Here is a 16,804-nt window from a genome sequence, read left to right on the forward strand (position 1 = left end):
TCGGTAGCAAAAAATTCTGAAGTGTTGAAGCACTCGTTAGTGATTAAAGCCCTTGGTAGCAATGTGCCTTTCTCAGTCTGCAGTATTGAGCTGAGAAGGCAATGGAGTAAGTTTGGTGGATTCCACATGACATCAATTGGCATGAATTGGATTCTTTGTTACTTCAAGTCGGATGAGGCGGTGGAAGAGATTCTGAACGGTGGGCTGTGGTATGTCAGTGGTTACATTGTTGGCATAGACAGATGGTCACCTGCATTTGATCCGTATTCTTTTAAAAGGATTTCAACTCCAGTTTGGATCAGACTCACATACTTGCCCTTATACTACTGGGATGAGGATAATCTAGTAAGGATTACATCTTGGTTTGGCACACCAATGTATCTAAACGGGAATACATTCAAGTGGGGGGAAACGTGAATTCACCCGCATATGTGTCAAGATTGACATGGAGAAAAAACTCCCTAATGGAGTATGGATAGATGGATTAGCTGGGAGATTATTTCAACGGGTGGAATATGAGAAGATTAATCTGTTGTGTTACAGTTGTGGTCGAGCAGGGCATGAGGTGAATGAATGTCTTGAGAATGTAGCTCAGTGTATTAAAGACCAAATGTTGAGAAAACCAGTTACTGAAACAGGGGAAGTAAAACAAGTGGTGGCCGAAGCCAAATCTTCTGTGATTAATTCCGAGTATGGCCCTTGGATACATGTTCAATTTAAGAACAGACATTTTACTAAAGGAGTAACTGCTGTTAAAGCAAGGAATGGTATAAATGGGGTCAGGACGGACAACAGGGGAAATATGAACCAAGTGAATATTATGCAGAAGCAAGCACTAAGTGAGAAGGGAAATGTTGATGTTGTGGAGAAATTTGTATCAGCTCCAGAATCTAGTTCAGATAAAGATAAAGTTTATGAAGGCATACGACCAGGTATTTCTCTAAGTAACAAATATGATGCTTTGCTTGAAGACAATGAAGAAGATTCTTTGGAAAAGCATGGAAAGTATGATAAAACGAAGGAATTGGCTATGGAAATAGATGATACAGGTGCTGTGAATAATGGCACATCTTGCTTAAGTGGTTCTACTAAAGTTAAAGTTGCCAAAGAGCTGAAATCTTTGGGGGCATTAGATCCAGATTACATGAAGAAGAAGAGGGATGAAAGGCTGAATTCCACAAATGGGGAGGGATCCCCGGCACTAATATAATGTCTTCTTTATTATTTTGGAATTGCAGAGGGGATAGGAAGAAAGAGGCCGCTCTGTATTTGAAAGAGGTTGTTAGAGATCAAGACGTTTTCTTTATTGGGCTGATGGAGACCAAGATGACAAGCATCGATAAAAAGGATGTTGATGGCCTTATTGGGAAGGACTGGAGTATTTCTACTTTCCCGCTGTTGGTCTTTCAGAGGGTATTCCAGTGCTTTGGAATAAGAAGATTGTGATGTTTGTGATCAAAGAGACTTCTTCATAAATGATAGGTGGGGATCTCCTTATCCCTAACTTGAGATTGTGGAAGGTTGTCACTGTATATGGAAGCAGATGTTGTAAGGAGAGGGAGAACCTTTGGATCCAGCTTGGAAGTTGTATGGAGAATTCTACTCCTTCTATTATTGGTGGGGATTTCAATTGTGTTTTGAACAAAGAAGAGAAGAGAGGTGGTAAGAGGTTCCTTTTTTCTAAAGGACCTAGAGATATGAAATGTTTTATGACGAATTTTGATTTCCATTATGTGGGTAACATTGGACCAAGGTTTACTTGGTGCAATAACAAAGAAGGAGCCTCCCAGATTTGGGAAAGGCTGGATAGGTGTATTTTGAACTCGGCTACACTTCAGAAGATTCCTATAGTCGTTACTAGACATCTAGCTAGAGTGGATTCGGATCATAGTCCTATTGCCTTCAAGATTGATGAAAAGGTGTGTATCAAATCAAAAACCATCAAATTTGAGGATACTTGGAGATCTTATCCAGTTGCTAAAAGTATTGTGTACCATTCTTGGAAGAAAAAGGACTTTGGAGATGAAGGTATGATTTTACTAAGGAAGATTAGTAGAACTTTAAAAGAACTATTTTTTTGGAGTAAAAATAAGTGCAAAGATTTGAACAAGCTGAAGGAAGAACTGAAAAAGGAGATTTTGGATCTCCAAAACAAAGAAGCCGTGGGAATTGATGTGTCAGTTGATGATCTTCTTTTACTCAGAAGCAAAATCCATGAACTTAATGTGACCTTGAGAAGATTGTCCACTTGGTGGAATCAAAGGGCAAAAGCAAGATGGCATGAAGAAGGAGACGTTAACTCAAAATTGTTTCATAATTTTGCTATGGCTAGAAGAAATGGCAATAGATGAATCAAGTTAAAGATTTGAATAATAAGATTCAAGTTGAAGAAGATAAAATTGAGGAGATTTTTATTCATTACTTTGAAGCAAAATGGAAGGCTAGAGATTGTGAATTATCGGGTTGGCCAGAGATTTTTGAGAACCAGAAACTGAATACAGAAGAGTTTACTGCTCTTAATAGTGAATTTTTGATGAATGAATTACAGCAGTCGGTCTTTCAGCAAGGGAGTAATAGATCACTAGGTATGGATGGTCTCACTTCCTCTTTTTACAAATGTTATTGGGATATTGTTTGGGAAGATCTTTGGAATGTTATTATATGCTTTCTAGTTTCTGGCTGAATGAGAGCAGATTGGAAGGATACTCTCATAGTTCTGATTGCTAAGGTGACGAACCCTTTAATTCCATCCAATTACAGGCCTATTAGTCTATGCCAGACTAATTACAAGATTGCGGTTACTATTCTAGTTAATTGATTGAAGACTTGTATTTCCAAAATGATTTCTGAAGATCAGATGGCCTTCATACCAGGAAGATCAATTTCAGAGCATTGTCTTCTGGCTCAGGACACCTTCCACAAGTTCAAAATCTCCAAAAATAAGAAGGGGTTGATGGCTTTGAAGTTGAACATGGAGCAAGCATACGATAGCATGGGATGGCCAACTCTTGGCCAAATTCTGAAATGGTATGGCTTTCCTTATATATATTCTAACCTTATTATGGAATGTGTTGTAGATGTGAAATTTTCCATTATTATTAATGGAAAGAATTCCAAGTGGATCAAAGCTCATAGTGGATTCCGTCAAGGATGTACACTCTCCCCTTACCTTTACATCATGTGTTCTCAATTGATGTCCAACTCTCTTGAGCAAAGGGGTCAAAATCTTGGCATACAACTCTCTCCTAGAGGGCCAAAGATCACGAATCTTCTTTATGTAGATGATGTACTAATCTTCTCATATGTCTCCATGGCTTTAGCTAAAGTTTTGAAGGGTATTGTTGAAGACTTTTGCAAATGGACGGGGCAAAGGATGAATGTCAATAAATCACAAATTATTTTCGGCCAGATTGTCAGATACCCCATGAAGAAGAAGATTGCTCAAGTTTTTGGCTTCAAAGTGGTGAAGGAGATGAACTATCTTGGGTTAAAGATTTCTCTTGACAGGTTGAAGGTGGCTGACTTTCAAGATCTTTTGAGTAATGTTATGGATAGATTCAATGCTTGGGGTAAGAAGTCTTTATCCATGGGTGGTAAGATTACTCTTATTACAAGTTCTCTTTTGTCTATGCCAAACTTTTTAATTACACATTCTTTGATTCCAAAAAGAGTGTTGTATGCTTTGGAAAAGCTTTGTAGAAGTTTCATTTGGCATAAACTCGATGGAAGCCGTAGTATACATTATGTTGATTGGGATGATTTGTGCAAATCGAGAAGTATGGGTGGGCTAGGTTTGCAATCCCCTATTATGAAAGCTGGCTCATTGAGATCAAAATTGGCATGGAACTTTATGTAGAAGCCGGAAACCTTGTTCCATAGATCAATCAAAGCTAAGTATGGGAAGGATTTAATGAATGATACACATAAGAAAGCTACTTCAAAGGCTTGGCAAATCTTGTTAGATGGAGGAAGACACCTTAAAAATATTACCAGATGGAAAGTAGGCAATGGTGAGGAGATTAATGTCCTCAATGATATTTGGATTTTGGATAGGTGTATAAATCGGTGGCCCACATTTGCTGATAGTGATTCTTTGGAGGGGATGTATGTTCAGCAGCTGATATTGGATGATGGCCACTGGAATTTTTACATGCTTCAGGAAGTCTTTCATCCATATCTTATTGGTTTGATTAATCAAATTCAGATTGATCCTTGTATGGAGGATCGGGTGGAGCTGCAGAGCTTATGTTCGGGTAAGACAGTTTCTGCCCTGTCTTATGAGCATGTGATGAAGTGCAGATTCAGTTTAAATGAAGATGAATACTGCAAGTGGCTAAATAAAATCAAACTTAACAAGAAGGTGGAGATGTTCTGGTGGAGACTTGGAAAATCTACTATTCCTACCAATCTTTTTCTCAGAAACTGTATGATTTAGTTAACTGATACTTGTGCTAGAGGTTACCAAGTAGTGGAAAGCTATGAACATGTTATGGTTCAATGTAAGTATTTGGTTGAAATCATAATGCAGTTGATGGAGTGGGGTATTCACATTCCTGTGTTCCATTCTTTGGACCATTGTTTAAAGGAATTAAGGAGACTAACAGCTCGACATCTTGGCACTGTGAAAATTTACTGCACCATTGTCTACTTCTCTTAGAAAAATAGGAACGATGTTAAGCATGGTAAAGCTGCGCTACCTTGTTCTGTGGTAGCAGCAAACGTTCTTTCCTTAGCTATCACCAAATCAAGTCCTCATCTTTCTAACTGGGGTACTAATCTCCTTAGGGAGTCTCAAAACACTTGGTGCCCTCCACCGAAAGATTGGATGAAGATTAATGTTGACGCTTCCTTACTTAGCTTATACCTTGTTGGAATCGGTGGTGTTTTCAGGGATCACAAAGGTAGATTCATCCTTGCATTTGGGAAGAACAAAGTTCATTGGGATATTGCTCATCTTGAGCTAGAGTTTGCACTCTCGGTGAGGGATTATGTTAGAAGCTGGATGCTTGAATACAAAGGGGTGATCGTGGAGAGTGATAACATCAATGTTATTACTTGCCTTCAAAATTTTTTAAAGAAGAATAAGTGGCTTATAGATAATAGTTCGGCCAAGGATTTCTTTTTTTTAAATGACTTTAATAAAGTTGTTTTTCAACATGCCTATAGAAGTTGTAATAAAGTAGCTAATTTGTGTGCTACTTTGGCATTAGATAGTAGTTTTTTCTTTGATAGTTTTTCCTTTCATAACATTCCTTCCTTGTTGTTAAATTTAATCAAGGAGGAGTGTCATCCTTTTGACAATTGTAATTAGTTTTTTTGTTACCTAATGCAAATTGCACTTCTTAAAAAAAAGGAAAGAAAAGAAATTAACAATAAGCAATTGATCAAAAATCATGTAACTCAGATTTAATTAAGCAACAGTAATAAGAAATTAAGAGTCGTGAGCCTCCGTAGTCCAAGTATTATATGCTCTCACGAGGTCTTTGATGAGAGCACACCTGCAAACTCATCAAATGTCAGATTTAGGAACCCAAACAGGTTTGGATTCCTTCTTATGAAAAGAAGAATGTGATGCATGAGTGTTTTGTAGTAAATTATGCAATGGATTATAATGGTGCAAGTATGTGCTATGTGTCCTAACATGCCACATGAAAAATATCTAACTCGAGTAAAAGGATTTCTTAATTGGTTCGGGTTATAATGCCTCTTCTTAGTTATTGGCTTTGGATCAAATATGGGTGTCATCCAATTTTTCTTAAGTGCATCCAATTCAGCTTTAAACCTCAAGTGAGAATTTTCTAAATTAATCTCCAAACAGGGATTTTTATGCTCATATTCTTTAGTAGAAGCTTTAAAATTAGATTCAAGCGAGGTGTATGAAGCTTTCAAATAATCATGCTGAATTATTAATTCAGAATGCTTTTTATTTAAATCATCAAATTCTTCAAGTAGAGACATGTGATTAGTATCAGCTTGAAAGTGATCTTTACTCAAAATTTAATGCACTTTTTGTAAATTCAAACTCTAATTTCAAACTAGTGTGAGTTTTCTTAAGTTTTTTATATGATGCATGAATTTTCACAAATATTTTAATTAATTGGTCATTTGTTGGTTGGCATACCTCGTCTTGGTTAGATTGTTCAAAATCATCAGCTATTAAGCACAAGTTTTTTGTCTTCTCTTCAGGTTCAGTCTCAGATGAATCAGATGTAGAATCCGCTCTTAAAGCTTTTTGGGCTCTCTTATTATCCTTTCTAAACTTAGGTTTCTTCTCATTCTTTTCTTTGCTTGAGTGATCCTGAAGTGTAGGACAATCAGCTCTGACATGTCCATGCTTCCTGCATTCAAAACAAAAAAATATCAGAAGAACCTTTAAATTTTTTGTTATCCTTACCTTTTCTCCAATTCTGATGATGCTTGTGACTCTTCCTTAGAAAGCTTTTAAATTGCCTCATGATTAAGGCAATATCATCATTTTCAGACCCAGAAGAGTTAGTGTCTGAGTTGTTCGCCTTAAGGGCCACCGTTTTCTCCTTCTTCCTCTCACCTGCATTAAAATTTCTTTGGTTCACCCCTTGCTCATAAGCAATGAGTGAACCATGTAAGTTATCGATTGAATAGGTATTTAAATCTTAAGATTCAAAAATTGCAGTGATTTTAGCATCAAAAGAGGAAGGCAAACATCTTAAATTTTTGTTTACTTTTTCAAAGTTAGAAAGTTCTCTTCCTAAGGCATGTAACGAAGTAACAATCTGAGTAAATCTCGTATACGTATCAAAAATTATTTAATTAGCTTTCATTCAAAAAAATTCATAATCATGCAATAAAATATTCAAATGAGATTGCTTAACTTCATTAGTGTCATCATAGGTGATACATAATTTATCCCAAATTTCATTAACAGTAGTGCAAGTGGAAACACGCATGTAATCTTCAGATTTTAAAGCACAAAAAAAGCAGCTCAAACACTTTGCATTAAGTTGTTCTAAATCTCTTTCATCAAAAGTCCATTCAGTAAAAGGTACTTCAGTTTTAATTCCATTAAGTTCACGAGAAGGTGGAGAATATACTTCTTTAATAAGCATCCATATACGATAGTCAATCGATTATAAAAAAGAAGACATGCGAGTTTTCCAAAAATCAAAAGGAAGATTATCAAACAAAGATGGTCGTGTTATAGAATATCCTTCCATTGCATTACGATTACCGTTGTTAGCCATGGATCAAAATTCAAAAAGTTTTCAAACTTAATTTTTATGAATCCCGCTTTAATACCACTTGAAAGTTCGTTAGGGATGTTAAGCCCTTAAGAACTAGCACAAGGCTAACCAAGAGGGGGGGGGTGAATTGGTATTTTAAAAAATCTTTCTTATAATCAAAGAATAAAACTTAAAACCAAAATTACCACAAAAATCAAAGTGCAGAAAAATAAATGCAGAAATAAAAACAAAGAAAGATCACACCAGATTTATAGTGGTTCGGTCAACTTGACCTAAGTCCACTCCTCAGATGTGCCCTCCGAGTATTGGACTAAAAAAGTGAATCTCTTTTTTCTCCCACAACAAGGTGGAGAAGCCCTCACTAAAACCTCTTTCCGCCAACCTCGGCGAGGTAGAGAACCTAACTCCTTTTGCTTCCTCCTGAAGCAGGCAGAGAACCTCAACTCCTTTTGCTTCCTCCTGAATGAGGCAGAGAACCTCGAATCCTTTTGCTTCCTCCTGAAGCAGACAGAGAACCTCGACCAATTGTTGAAGTTTACCTCCCTTGAACCTCTAAGGACGAAGGATGAAGACTGGAGAAAACGCCTTGAAACCTTGCTTGGAGCAACCTTTGTGAATCCCTCTCACAAACTCCCCCTCACAAGTTCCTCCCTCTCTCTCCCTCTCTCTCCCTCTCCTCTTAGCTCTCTCAGGTCAAGATAGCAGCTAAAGGTCTCTTTGCATGAGGAAATTTGGGTCCTTTAAATAGAATTTCAAGAACCGACATTATCATCGAGGATGATAGGAATATCATCCTCGTCGATCATTACAAAGTAAACTCAATCAGAAGGGATGATTTGGGACGATCAGAAGAAAATTGGTTACATCGTCCAGGCCGATACAATATCGTCCTGGATGATTAGTTCAAATCCGAGTACAATCGTCCTGAACATCACCTGGAATAGATGCTGGCCGATGTCAATCGTCCAGGACATCGTCCCTACCGATCCTACGATCGGCCTGGCCGATATGATCGTACCAATCAGGCTTAATTGCTTTTCATAATTAACAGATTAATTTAGGCATAATTATGCTGCATCGTCCAGACCGATATTGAGATCGTCCTGGCCGATACAAGAATCATCCAGGATGATTTGCTTAATGACGGCTGCTTAACTAGGATGCCCTAATTAGGGTTTTTATTTTTAGTCGGATCGTCCTGGTCGATATGCACATAGTCCAGGCTGATGTACTCAAAATAGAAAAATTCAGAAAACCCCTCAAGTGTGTGTGTGTAAGGTTACTTAGCATCAAAAACCACTTTTACAATTGACTCAAGAAAAAGAAAAACATTAGAGACTGACTCAACATAAATCTACCCAATCTTGAGCTGGCTTGAGTTGCATTCGATCATATGGACCTGAAAAGCTAGTAGGCAATGTAGTTGTAGAAAATCATGAATGATTGATATCATCAAAGTCTAATCCATAAACTTAGATTTCCAACACTAGTGACCCTAAGGGTATTGCTCGGATTGCTTTTTTTGTTCTTACTCTTCTTTTTGAAATAAGAAGTATTACATTCCTAAAAAATATTAGCTTTCTCATTAGGAGATGACATGGACTTGGTATTAGAATCCTTCAAAATGATCTTAGGAATGAAGATTTCAAGAGATCCAACTTCACCTTCCTCCAAGTCCTCATTCTTTTCCTCATTCAACTGATTGTTTTTACAATTGAGCTCGCATTCACTTTCACTTTTTTCCTCAACGACTTGATTAACATCACATTTTATAGCATCATTTTCAAGACAAAGGGAATTTCCATTGTTCTCCTTCATCGCTTGGTTAACCACCAAAACATTAATATGTAGACCATCCTAAATTTTGTCCCCAACATCATTCTCATCTACATCCACTGTAATATGTTCCTCTTCATTGTCACTATTCATATTATTTTCAACATCTTTGTTAGCCTTGTCTAACAAATCTTCCCTCCTTATAGAAATATCTAAATGATATGTCTTTATGTCATCTTCACAAGCTTTTGAATCTTCAAAATGTAGGGCATGTTCCTTATTATTTGGAAGAGTTAGACCTACCTGCACAACCGGTTCACCATTGATTGGTTCAACCACAATTTATCAGGGATTTCCGAATTAGGGTTTCTATTTTTAACCAATCATCTAGTATGATTTTAAATCATCATGTATGATTAGTTCAAAAAAAATCTCTAACTCACTAAATCACTCCCCATTAATGTGTGTGTGCAATGTTACTTAGCTTGGGGTCCACCACATATATGACTTGACTCAAGAAAGGTAAAAAGTACATTGAAGATGAAATTACATACATACTCAACCCTAGTCAACCCGATCTTGAGCTGATTTGAATTGTAATTGAAATTGTGGACCTGAAAAGTTAGTAAGCAGGGCAAACAAAACAAATATGTAAGAATAGTAGCAGTAAAGAAACAATAATATTTTTTATCATCAAAATCACTGTACTTGAGCCCAGATTTGCAACAAACAAAAGATCTAAAACCTAGACAAGGCATAGGCTTTTAATCATAAATAACTTTTAACGAAAAAATATTACCTGTTATCGAAATATTAACTTAATCAGGAAGATTAGACTCTTTAGAAACTAAAAACAAAAAATCAAGCAAAAGTAAGCCAAGGTTGCTCTACTGTTAGAGAATCCACAACAATAGGAATCCAAACCAGACCAACAACAACAACAACAACATCAAGCCTTTATCCCACTACGTGGGGTTGGCTACAAGAATCCTTTTTCTCCATTGTGTCCTATTAAAAGTCAAATTCTCGTTTAAATCTAATAAAGAAAGGTCATTCCTAATATTTTCTAACCAAGTCTATTTAGGTCTATCCCAACCTTTCTTAATATAAGTCAAATCTAATACCTCTACTCTCCTAACCGGGTCATCGCAAGGCCGCCGTTTTATGTGACCAAACCATCTAAGGCGACTTTCTCTAATCCAAACCAGACCAGCAATCTTAAAAATACCCTCATGCGTCTATCATACTAAAGGAAGACCATGAATCTTGATCCAAAGAGGAATATAAGTAAATTCTTAGTGTTTAGGTCGAAATAGAGGGGTTCATTTCTTAATAATGAACGGTTTTCCAAAAAAAAAAACCAAGGACTACCTGAGTAAACTAAATTATAATCTTCAAGGCAAAAAAATTTCCTCAGAAAAAAACCATAATTTAAAACAAGATGAGAAAATACTTTTCAACTTCTAGATCTTAGGAAGAAAAGACTTTAAAGCTTCAAAGTAAGGATGCTTATCCAATGAATATCCTACCAAAGTTAAGCCCGATTTTTCCTGAGGCAGCTGAACATCACGTTTAGAAAAAAGAGCAATATTATGATTAAAAGAAACAAAAGAAATATAAAAATGATTGGGTGAGGATTGACGAGAGGTTAATAATCCATTTTCATAAGTAGAACTTGGATTCAAGTTGATTTTACACGAGAAAAATCATTGGAAGAATTCGTGCATGGCAAGATCTGCAAATTAAGAGCTACTCGAACAACATATACTCCAAAGAACCGCTAGATGAGATCACGGAGAACCGCCTAGAATTGGCAAGAAGCCCTAAACTCTCCTTGGCCTGACTCTCTCCCCGTCCCACTTGCCATCTCACGGTTCCGCGCATGGTTCACCTCGTTCATTAACTAATTCAGCAGCGGCGGATGTTAGAAAAAGAAGTGCCCGCTCAATTAACTATTTGGACGGGGTGAGGGGAAAGAAAAAATAAAAACAAATCAAACTTACAAAACAAAGAAAGCAGAAAGGCATAGCAGAAAGGGAGGTCTCAACTCCCAAAATCACGAGCTTCCATAGCCGGATCCCCTTCACTTTGCTCTACTTACTCTCCCTCTTATCGCTCTCCTATCAGCTTCCGTGCTCTTCAATTTGAGAGAGAGAGAGAGAGAGAGAGAGAGAGAGAGAGAGAGAGAGAGAGAGAGAGGATGGAATCGGGATCAGCTGGCGGAGGAGGAGAAGGGCAGATAAGGGGTGTCCTCACCCATGGCGGCCGCTACGTTCAGTACAATGTCTACGGAAACCTGTTTGAGGTTTCTACTAAGTACGTTCCTCCGATTCGGCCTATAGGCCGTGGCGCCTACGGCATCGTGTGGTGAGTTCTAGTTGAGAACCCATCTTTCTTTCAGTGGCAGTGGCTGTGGTCATAGATAAATGGGAATTGCGGTTTCTGGTTGTGGCTTCTCTATTGGGGGTGGGATGATTTTATCTCCACGGTTTTGTGACTAATTACACCCATTGATTATTTCTTTGTTGACTTTTGGCAACTGATCTTACATATTCATTAGAAGTTACAATTTTCTTTTATGTCTTGAATTTGTCCTTGTAGTTGTTCCTTCTATTTCCTAGTTACTTGGGCACCATTCTTTTGTGCTATATCTGAACGGTTGTGGATAACCCTGACCTTCTGATTTCAAGGGAATAACTGCGTCGGTTTTCTTGATCAATTTGAAAATGTTTTTGTTTTTTTTACATGGCGGGAAGAAGAACTAATGCATCATGGTAATGTACAGCATCTTGTGATGTATTAAGAGTGGAAGCAGGTACATAATAGGTTGTGAATGTTTCATTTTAACTCTTTTTGTGATAATTAGGCTTCGTTTGTTTTTTTAGTGTTTTTGTAAAAGACAATTTTAAAAAACATTAGTTTAGAAAATGGAGTTTTCTAAAGGAGAAGCATATATAAAAAGCTTTCTCAAAACTGCAGAAAAATGAAAAAAAGGAGTTATTGGGAACGTGATTTGACGAACCAAACAACACAAAAAAAATTCCTCCGTTTTTGAAAACGGAAAAGGCAAAAAAACGCTCAAACAAACAAAGCCTTAATCACAGCTGTCCGAGCTGTTGGTTAACTATAGTGTAGGCGATATTTTTCAAGGGATGAAATTGTTACATATTGTGAGCATCTTCATATGGAAACCCTGATTCCTGACATTGAAGCATGAATTTTGTTTTTTTTTTTTAAACTTTTCAGAGAACCTATTTTTAATTTTATCGAATTGCCATTGTTTCTATTTGTTTGGTAGGATGCTTTTTAAGCCAACCCCAAAGGTGCAAGAGCTTTCTTTATTTTTAATCAAGACTTGAAAGCTGCGAGCCACCCTCTCTGTACCATTAATAGTAAATGTAAGATAGACTACTCTTATTTTCATACGAGAATGGCGATTCTCTTTTGATTGTAACTACTAAATTTGTCTTGAATGCTTGTTTTATGAATTTCCATTATCTTTAGCAAACTAGTAGCATTATCATTTCGGTGTACTCTTTTAATCAATTCAACGTTTATTTTGTTCTTTAAATATTGATGATTAGGGCAAGAAATGTTTGATGAGTGATTTTTGAATCTATTTAGTTTATAGCTTTCCTAATCAGCTTGATTTAAATGGCTTGCTATGGTTAGAGAATGTTTGATGCCCTTGATTTGAAAATCATGGTTAAAACTTATGTTTAAAAGCATTCATAGGCCATCCAATCTTTTGTTTCATTAAAACTTTCTTGATGCTTAGTTAAGTGTTGCCTAAATTTATAATTCATTTTGATTTAAGTAAATCAAACTTAACTCCAATTTTAATTTATTTTCATAATGCTAGCATCAATTTTAATTTATTTTCAAAAATATCTTTGAGAGTAAGATTCACAATCTTAAAATTTTGTTGGTGCATGAGGAAGGAAATATTATGTAGGAAATAGTAGCCTGTAATATTAAGAATATTGCAAAGGATGTACTTGGAGTATCAAAAGAAAAAAATTTTAACAATAAAAATAGTTGGTGTAATCAAAATGTGCAAGAAAAGATAAAAAATAAGAAGCTCTGTTATAAAAATTGTTTAGATGTAAATATTTTGAAAATTGGGAAAGATATAAAGTTGCCCGTAAAGCATTCTACGATACAAAGATTTTAGCTTTTAATGATTTATATAATAGATTAGATATTAAAGAGGGCAAAAGATATATATATATATATATATAAGCTAGCCAAACAAATGGATAGGAGTAGTAAAGATTTAGTTCAAGTGAAGTGTATTAAGGATGAAGATTAAAAAATATTTTTTTATAAAAGGATATTCAATCAAGGTGGATGAGATATTTTACTAAACTTTTCAATGAAGATTGTAAATATACGATTGACTTTAGTGATCTTAACACTCTAAATGAAAATAGAGATTTTTTTTTATCAACGTATTATTAAAACTGAAGTTAGAGCCGAATTTAAAGAAAATGAAGTGTGGGAAAACTGTTGGACTTGGTGATATTCCAATAGAGGTGTGGAAATGCTTAGGAGATGAAGGAATTTCTTGGCTTACTAAACTGTTTAATATTATTTTGAAGACTCAAAAGAGGTCACATGTGTGGAGAATGAGTGCGTTGATTCATATCTTTAAGAATAAAGGTGACGCACAAGATTGTGTAAATTATAGAGGAATTGTGTTGATATGTCATACTTTAAAACTATGGGATAGAGTTATGAAGCATTTGTTACAATGTGATACTAATGTTTCTCAAAATCAATTTGGATTCATGCCGGGTAGGTCTACTATGGAAGTCATACATTTATTGAGAGATTTGATGGACAAGTATAGATAGAAAAAGGAAGATCTTCATATGATATTTATTAATTTAGAGAAAGCATATGATAAAGTTCCAAGAGAAGTTCTATGAAAAGTTCTAAAAAACAAAGGGATTAATAATGCTTATATTCAGGTCATTAGGGATATGTATGCTGGAGCTGTTACTTGTGTTCAAATACAAGGTGGTTTGACCAAGTATTTTTCAATTTCAGTTGGATTACGTCAAGGATCAGCCTTAACTCCTTCTCTTTTTGCTTTAGTCATGGATGTCCTTACTAGAGATTTGCAAGAGGATGTTCCCTGGTGTATGCTTTTTGCTGACGATTTTCTTCTTATTGATAAGACTAAAGAGGAAGTTAAAGGTAAACTTGAATTATGGAGGTCAACCTTAGAGTCTAAAGGTTTTAGTTTGAGTAGATCTAAAACCGAATACATGGAGTGTAATTTTAGTAGTAATTAATCTAGTGGGGGGTTCGTAACTTTGAGCGATCAAGTCATTAATAAGAGTTCACGTTTTAGATATCTTGGGTCTATTGTTCAGAGTGATGGTGAAATAGATGGGGATATTATTAATTGAATGATGAAGCGGAGGAATGCATCGGGCTTGTTGTGTGATAGAAAAGTACACTCATACTTAAGGAAACAAATTATAAGATGGTGGTTAGCCTTGCAATGCTTTATGGTGCTGAATGTTGGCCATTAAAAGGAAGCATAATATTAAGTTAAGTGTGACAGTGATGAGGATGCTTAGGTGGATGAGTGGCTTTACTCTTAGAGATTTGATACCAAATGATCATATACGTGAAAAGGTTGGAGTAGCTCCAGTGACAGATAAGATTGGAGAATGTTGCCTTAGAAGGTTTGATCATATAAAACAGGCGGCCTTCAGATTGTAATGCTACATCAAATAGTTGGGCTACAACTAATGTTGATGATGATGATATTAAATTAATCATATAGTCTTGTGTTCATACTTGTCAACGACGAATGGTGCACCTCGGTGCAAAGTTTTCGGTGAAGTCATGACACATAGCGCACGGCATGACGCAAACCATTTTAAACATAGTGCACAATGTAAAATAATTAAAATATAGATATATATTAAAATTAAATATCATTAAATAGCAAACAATATATTGATTAGAGCAAAATTTAAGCATAAATATCCTATCAAACAACAAAAATGACAATTTTAAATTATACAGAAACTTAAATCAATAGATTTGAGTAGAATTTAACATAATTTAGCCTAAATCCCACCAAATAGCAAAAATGATAGCTTTAATCCTACAAAATGTTAAATATTATAAATTTTTTGATATTTCATTAATTTGATGTTTAATTAAGTTATAATTAATTGTGATATTAATATATAAATCTTGAAAATTATAATTATAATTTATAATTTGAGATTTATAACATGTTAATAAAATAGTGCGCGCCATTTGTGCCGTTCACCATTGCCCATGTATATCGCAAATAGTGCGCGCAATTTTGATGCGCTACGCCGTGCCAACCAAATAGCGCATATGTGTGCCGCGTCTTGTGCTCCCATGACGCACGCCATTTTACGCCATTGACATGTATGCTTATGTTTAAAGGTCTTAAAATGTATAATTATAGAGAAAAATCTTGCCCATATGCTTCTTCTAAATAATTTGTTGTGTTTGATTGCTTATGCATAAGTTTATATTTTTAATTGTTTTTTCATTCTTTGGAGACGTGAAAGGATCCTGCTTACCTAGTTTTGAAAGTTAATTTGTTAGATTATTGCTGTGTTATGTTGAAGTTTTCTTTAGTTCCTTAATGTGAGAGTTGAAACCAGGGGCGCTGTGTGCTCATAAATTTCCTTTAGCAATTTCTATGATTGTGCATCTAATATGAGCCTAGTCTAATTTATATTCTACTAGATATTAGATTGGGATCCTAATTTTTGTGGAATTTATGAACTGTAATTAGGCTAGCTATATTGAATGGATCTAAGAGTTGGTTGGCCAAAAAAAAAAAAAAATCAATATTCAAATTATCTGTGTCAGAAATATAAAGTTGTTGTCGAATGTGTATCAAAACTAGAAAAGATTGATTGGGGATGGATTAATTCCCTGCCGGGGGGGGATGCAACATATCAAAAAATCTATTAAAAAAGAGAGTAAAAAAATAGACTATAAGGTAGTTTGAACATATACAACGAAAGCTAACAAATGCACTTAAAAATGAGTGCTTAAAATTAGTGTCAAATAATAGAATGGGTGTATAAAATTAGTGTCTAAGAAAAATCATTTGACCAAAAGTTACATGAATAGATGTTGTGCAATATGTGTAGAATATGTCTAACACATGAAACTCTTAGGTGAAGAAATGAAAAATAAGGATTCATATGATTAATCCCGAATAGTTGGGATTAGGTTAATGGTGATGATGAAGATTTATTGATTTCTTTCTTTATGTTGGACCTCTTAGTCCTATTGCGTTCCTATTGTTTTTGGGGCTGTTCGCACTTCTAGCTTGTAATGGATTAACTGTTTTTTCTTTCTTCTAGCCATTCTTTTAATGGGTTTGCTCATAAAGAAAATAGCAATTTTATTTTTAGGTCGGTCTGCCTTCTCCCTTTCCTTCGGGCATGCTTGTGTTTATTTTCACTCCACCCTTTTACTACATTTTGATAATGTTCCTTATTTCACAAGTTTTCTTGTACTTATTTCATTACTGGCATATTCTGTTTGCTTTAATTTAGGACTTGAGCATTTCAGCATCTTATTCAGCATGCTGAAATCATTGTAAATTTTGCTCGATAGGAATGTTTTGGTAACTTATCATCTTAATTTTTAGTCTTATTTTTTATGTTTGTTGAATTCAGTAGATCCTAGCAATATTTGCTGTTTAGCTCAAGTTTTTATTTAGGAGAATTTGGTATTTCACCTTTTGTGCTTGTGACTAAAACTTAAAGTGACTAATGTCTGAATATATA

General features: G+C 35.4%; 2 protein-coding genes and 1 long non-coding RNA gene across 3 annotated transcripts in view; 2 read left to right on the plus strand and 1 right to left on the minus strand.

Moving 5' to 3' along the window:
• Positions 1 to 445: 445 nt before the first annotated feature.
• LOC110106176 lies at positions 446 to 2,351 on the plus strand. The gene is made up of 3 exons (XM_020835952.1): positions 446 to 1,167; positions 1,239 to 1,378; positions 1,483 to 2,351. Exons 1-3 carry the CDS (start codon positions 446 to 448, stop codon positions 2,349 to 2,351), a joined length of 1,731 nt encoding a protein of 576 aa, XP_020691611.1.
• Positions 2,352 to 10,633: 8,282 nt separating this feature from the next.
• On the minus strand, positions 10,634 to 11,139 carry LOC110106175. Its single transcript, XR_002304206.2, has 2 exons — positions 11,000 to 11,139; positions 10,634 to 10,899 (listed from the first exon to the last, which is right to left on the minus strand). It is a non-coding gene; the product is annotated as an uncharacterized LOC110106175 (long non-coding RNA).
• LOC110106174 (mitogen-activated protein kinase 2) overlaps positions 10,897 to 16,804 on the plus strand; it is a 67,889-nt gene continuing 61,981 nt past the window's right edge. Inside the window, exon 1 of the mRNA XM_020835951.2 lies at positions 10,897 to 11,363. Within this exon, the coding sequence (XP_020691610.1) occupies positions 11,197 to 11,363 (167 nt within the window). The 5' untranslated portion in view covers positions 10,897 to 11,196. The remainder of the gene's footprint in view (positions 11,364 to 16,804) is intronic.

The sequence above is a fragment of the Dendrobium catenatum genome, unplaced genomic scaffold (genome assembly GCF_001605985.2).
Source record: "Dendrobium catenatum unplaced genomic scaffold, ASM160598v2 fragScaff_scaffold_950, whole genome shotgun sequence".
Lineage (NCBI taxonomy): Eukaryota > Viridiplantae > Streptophyta > Magnoliopsida > Asparagales > Orchidaceae > Dendrobium > Dendrobium catenatum.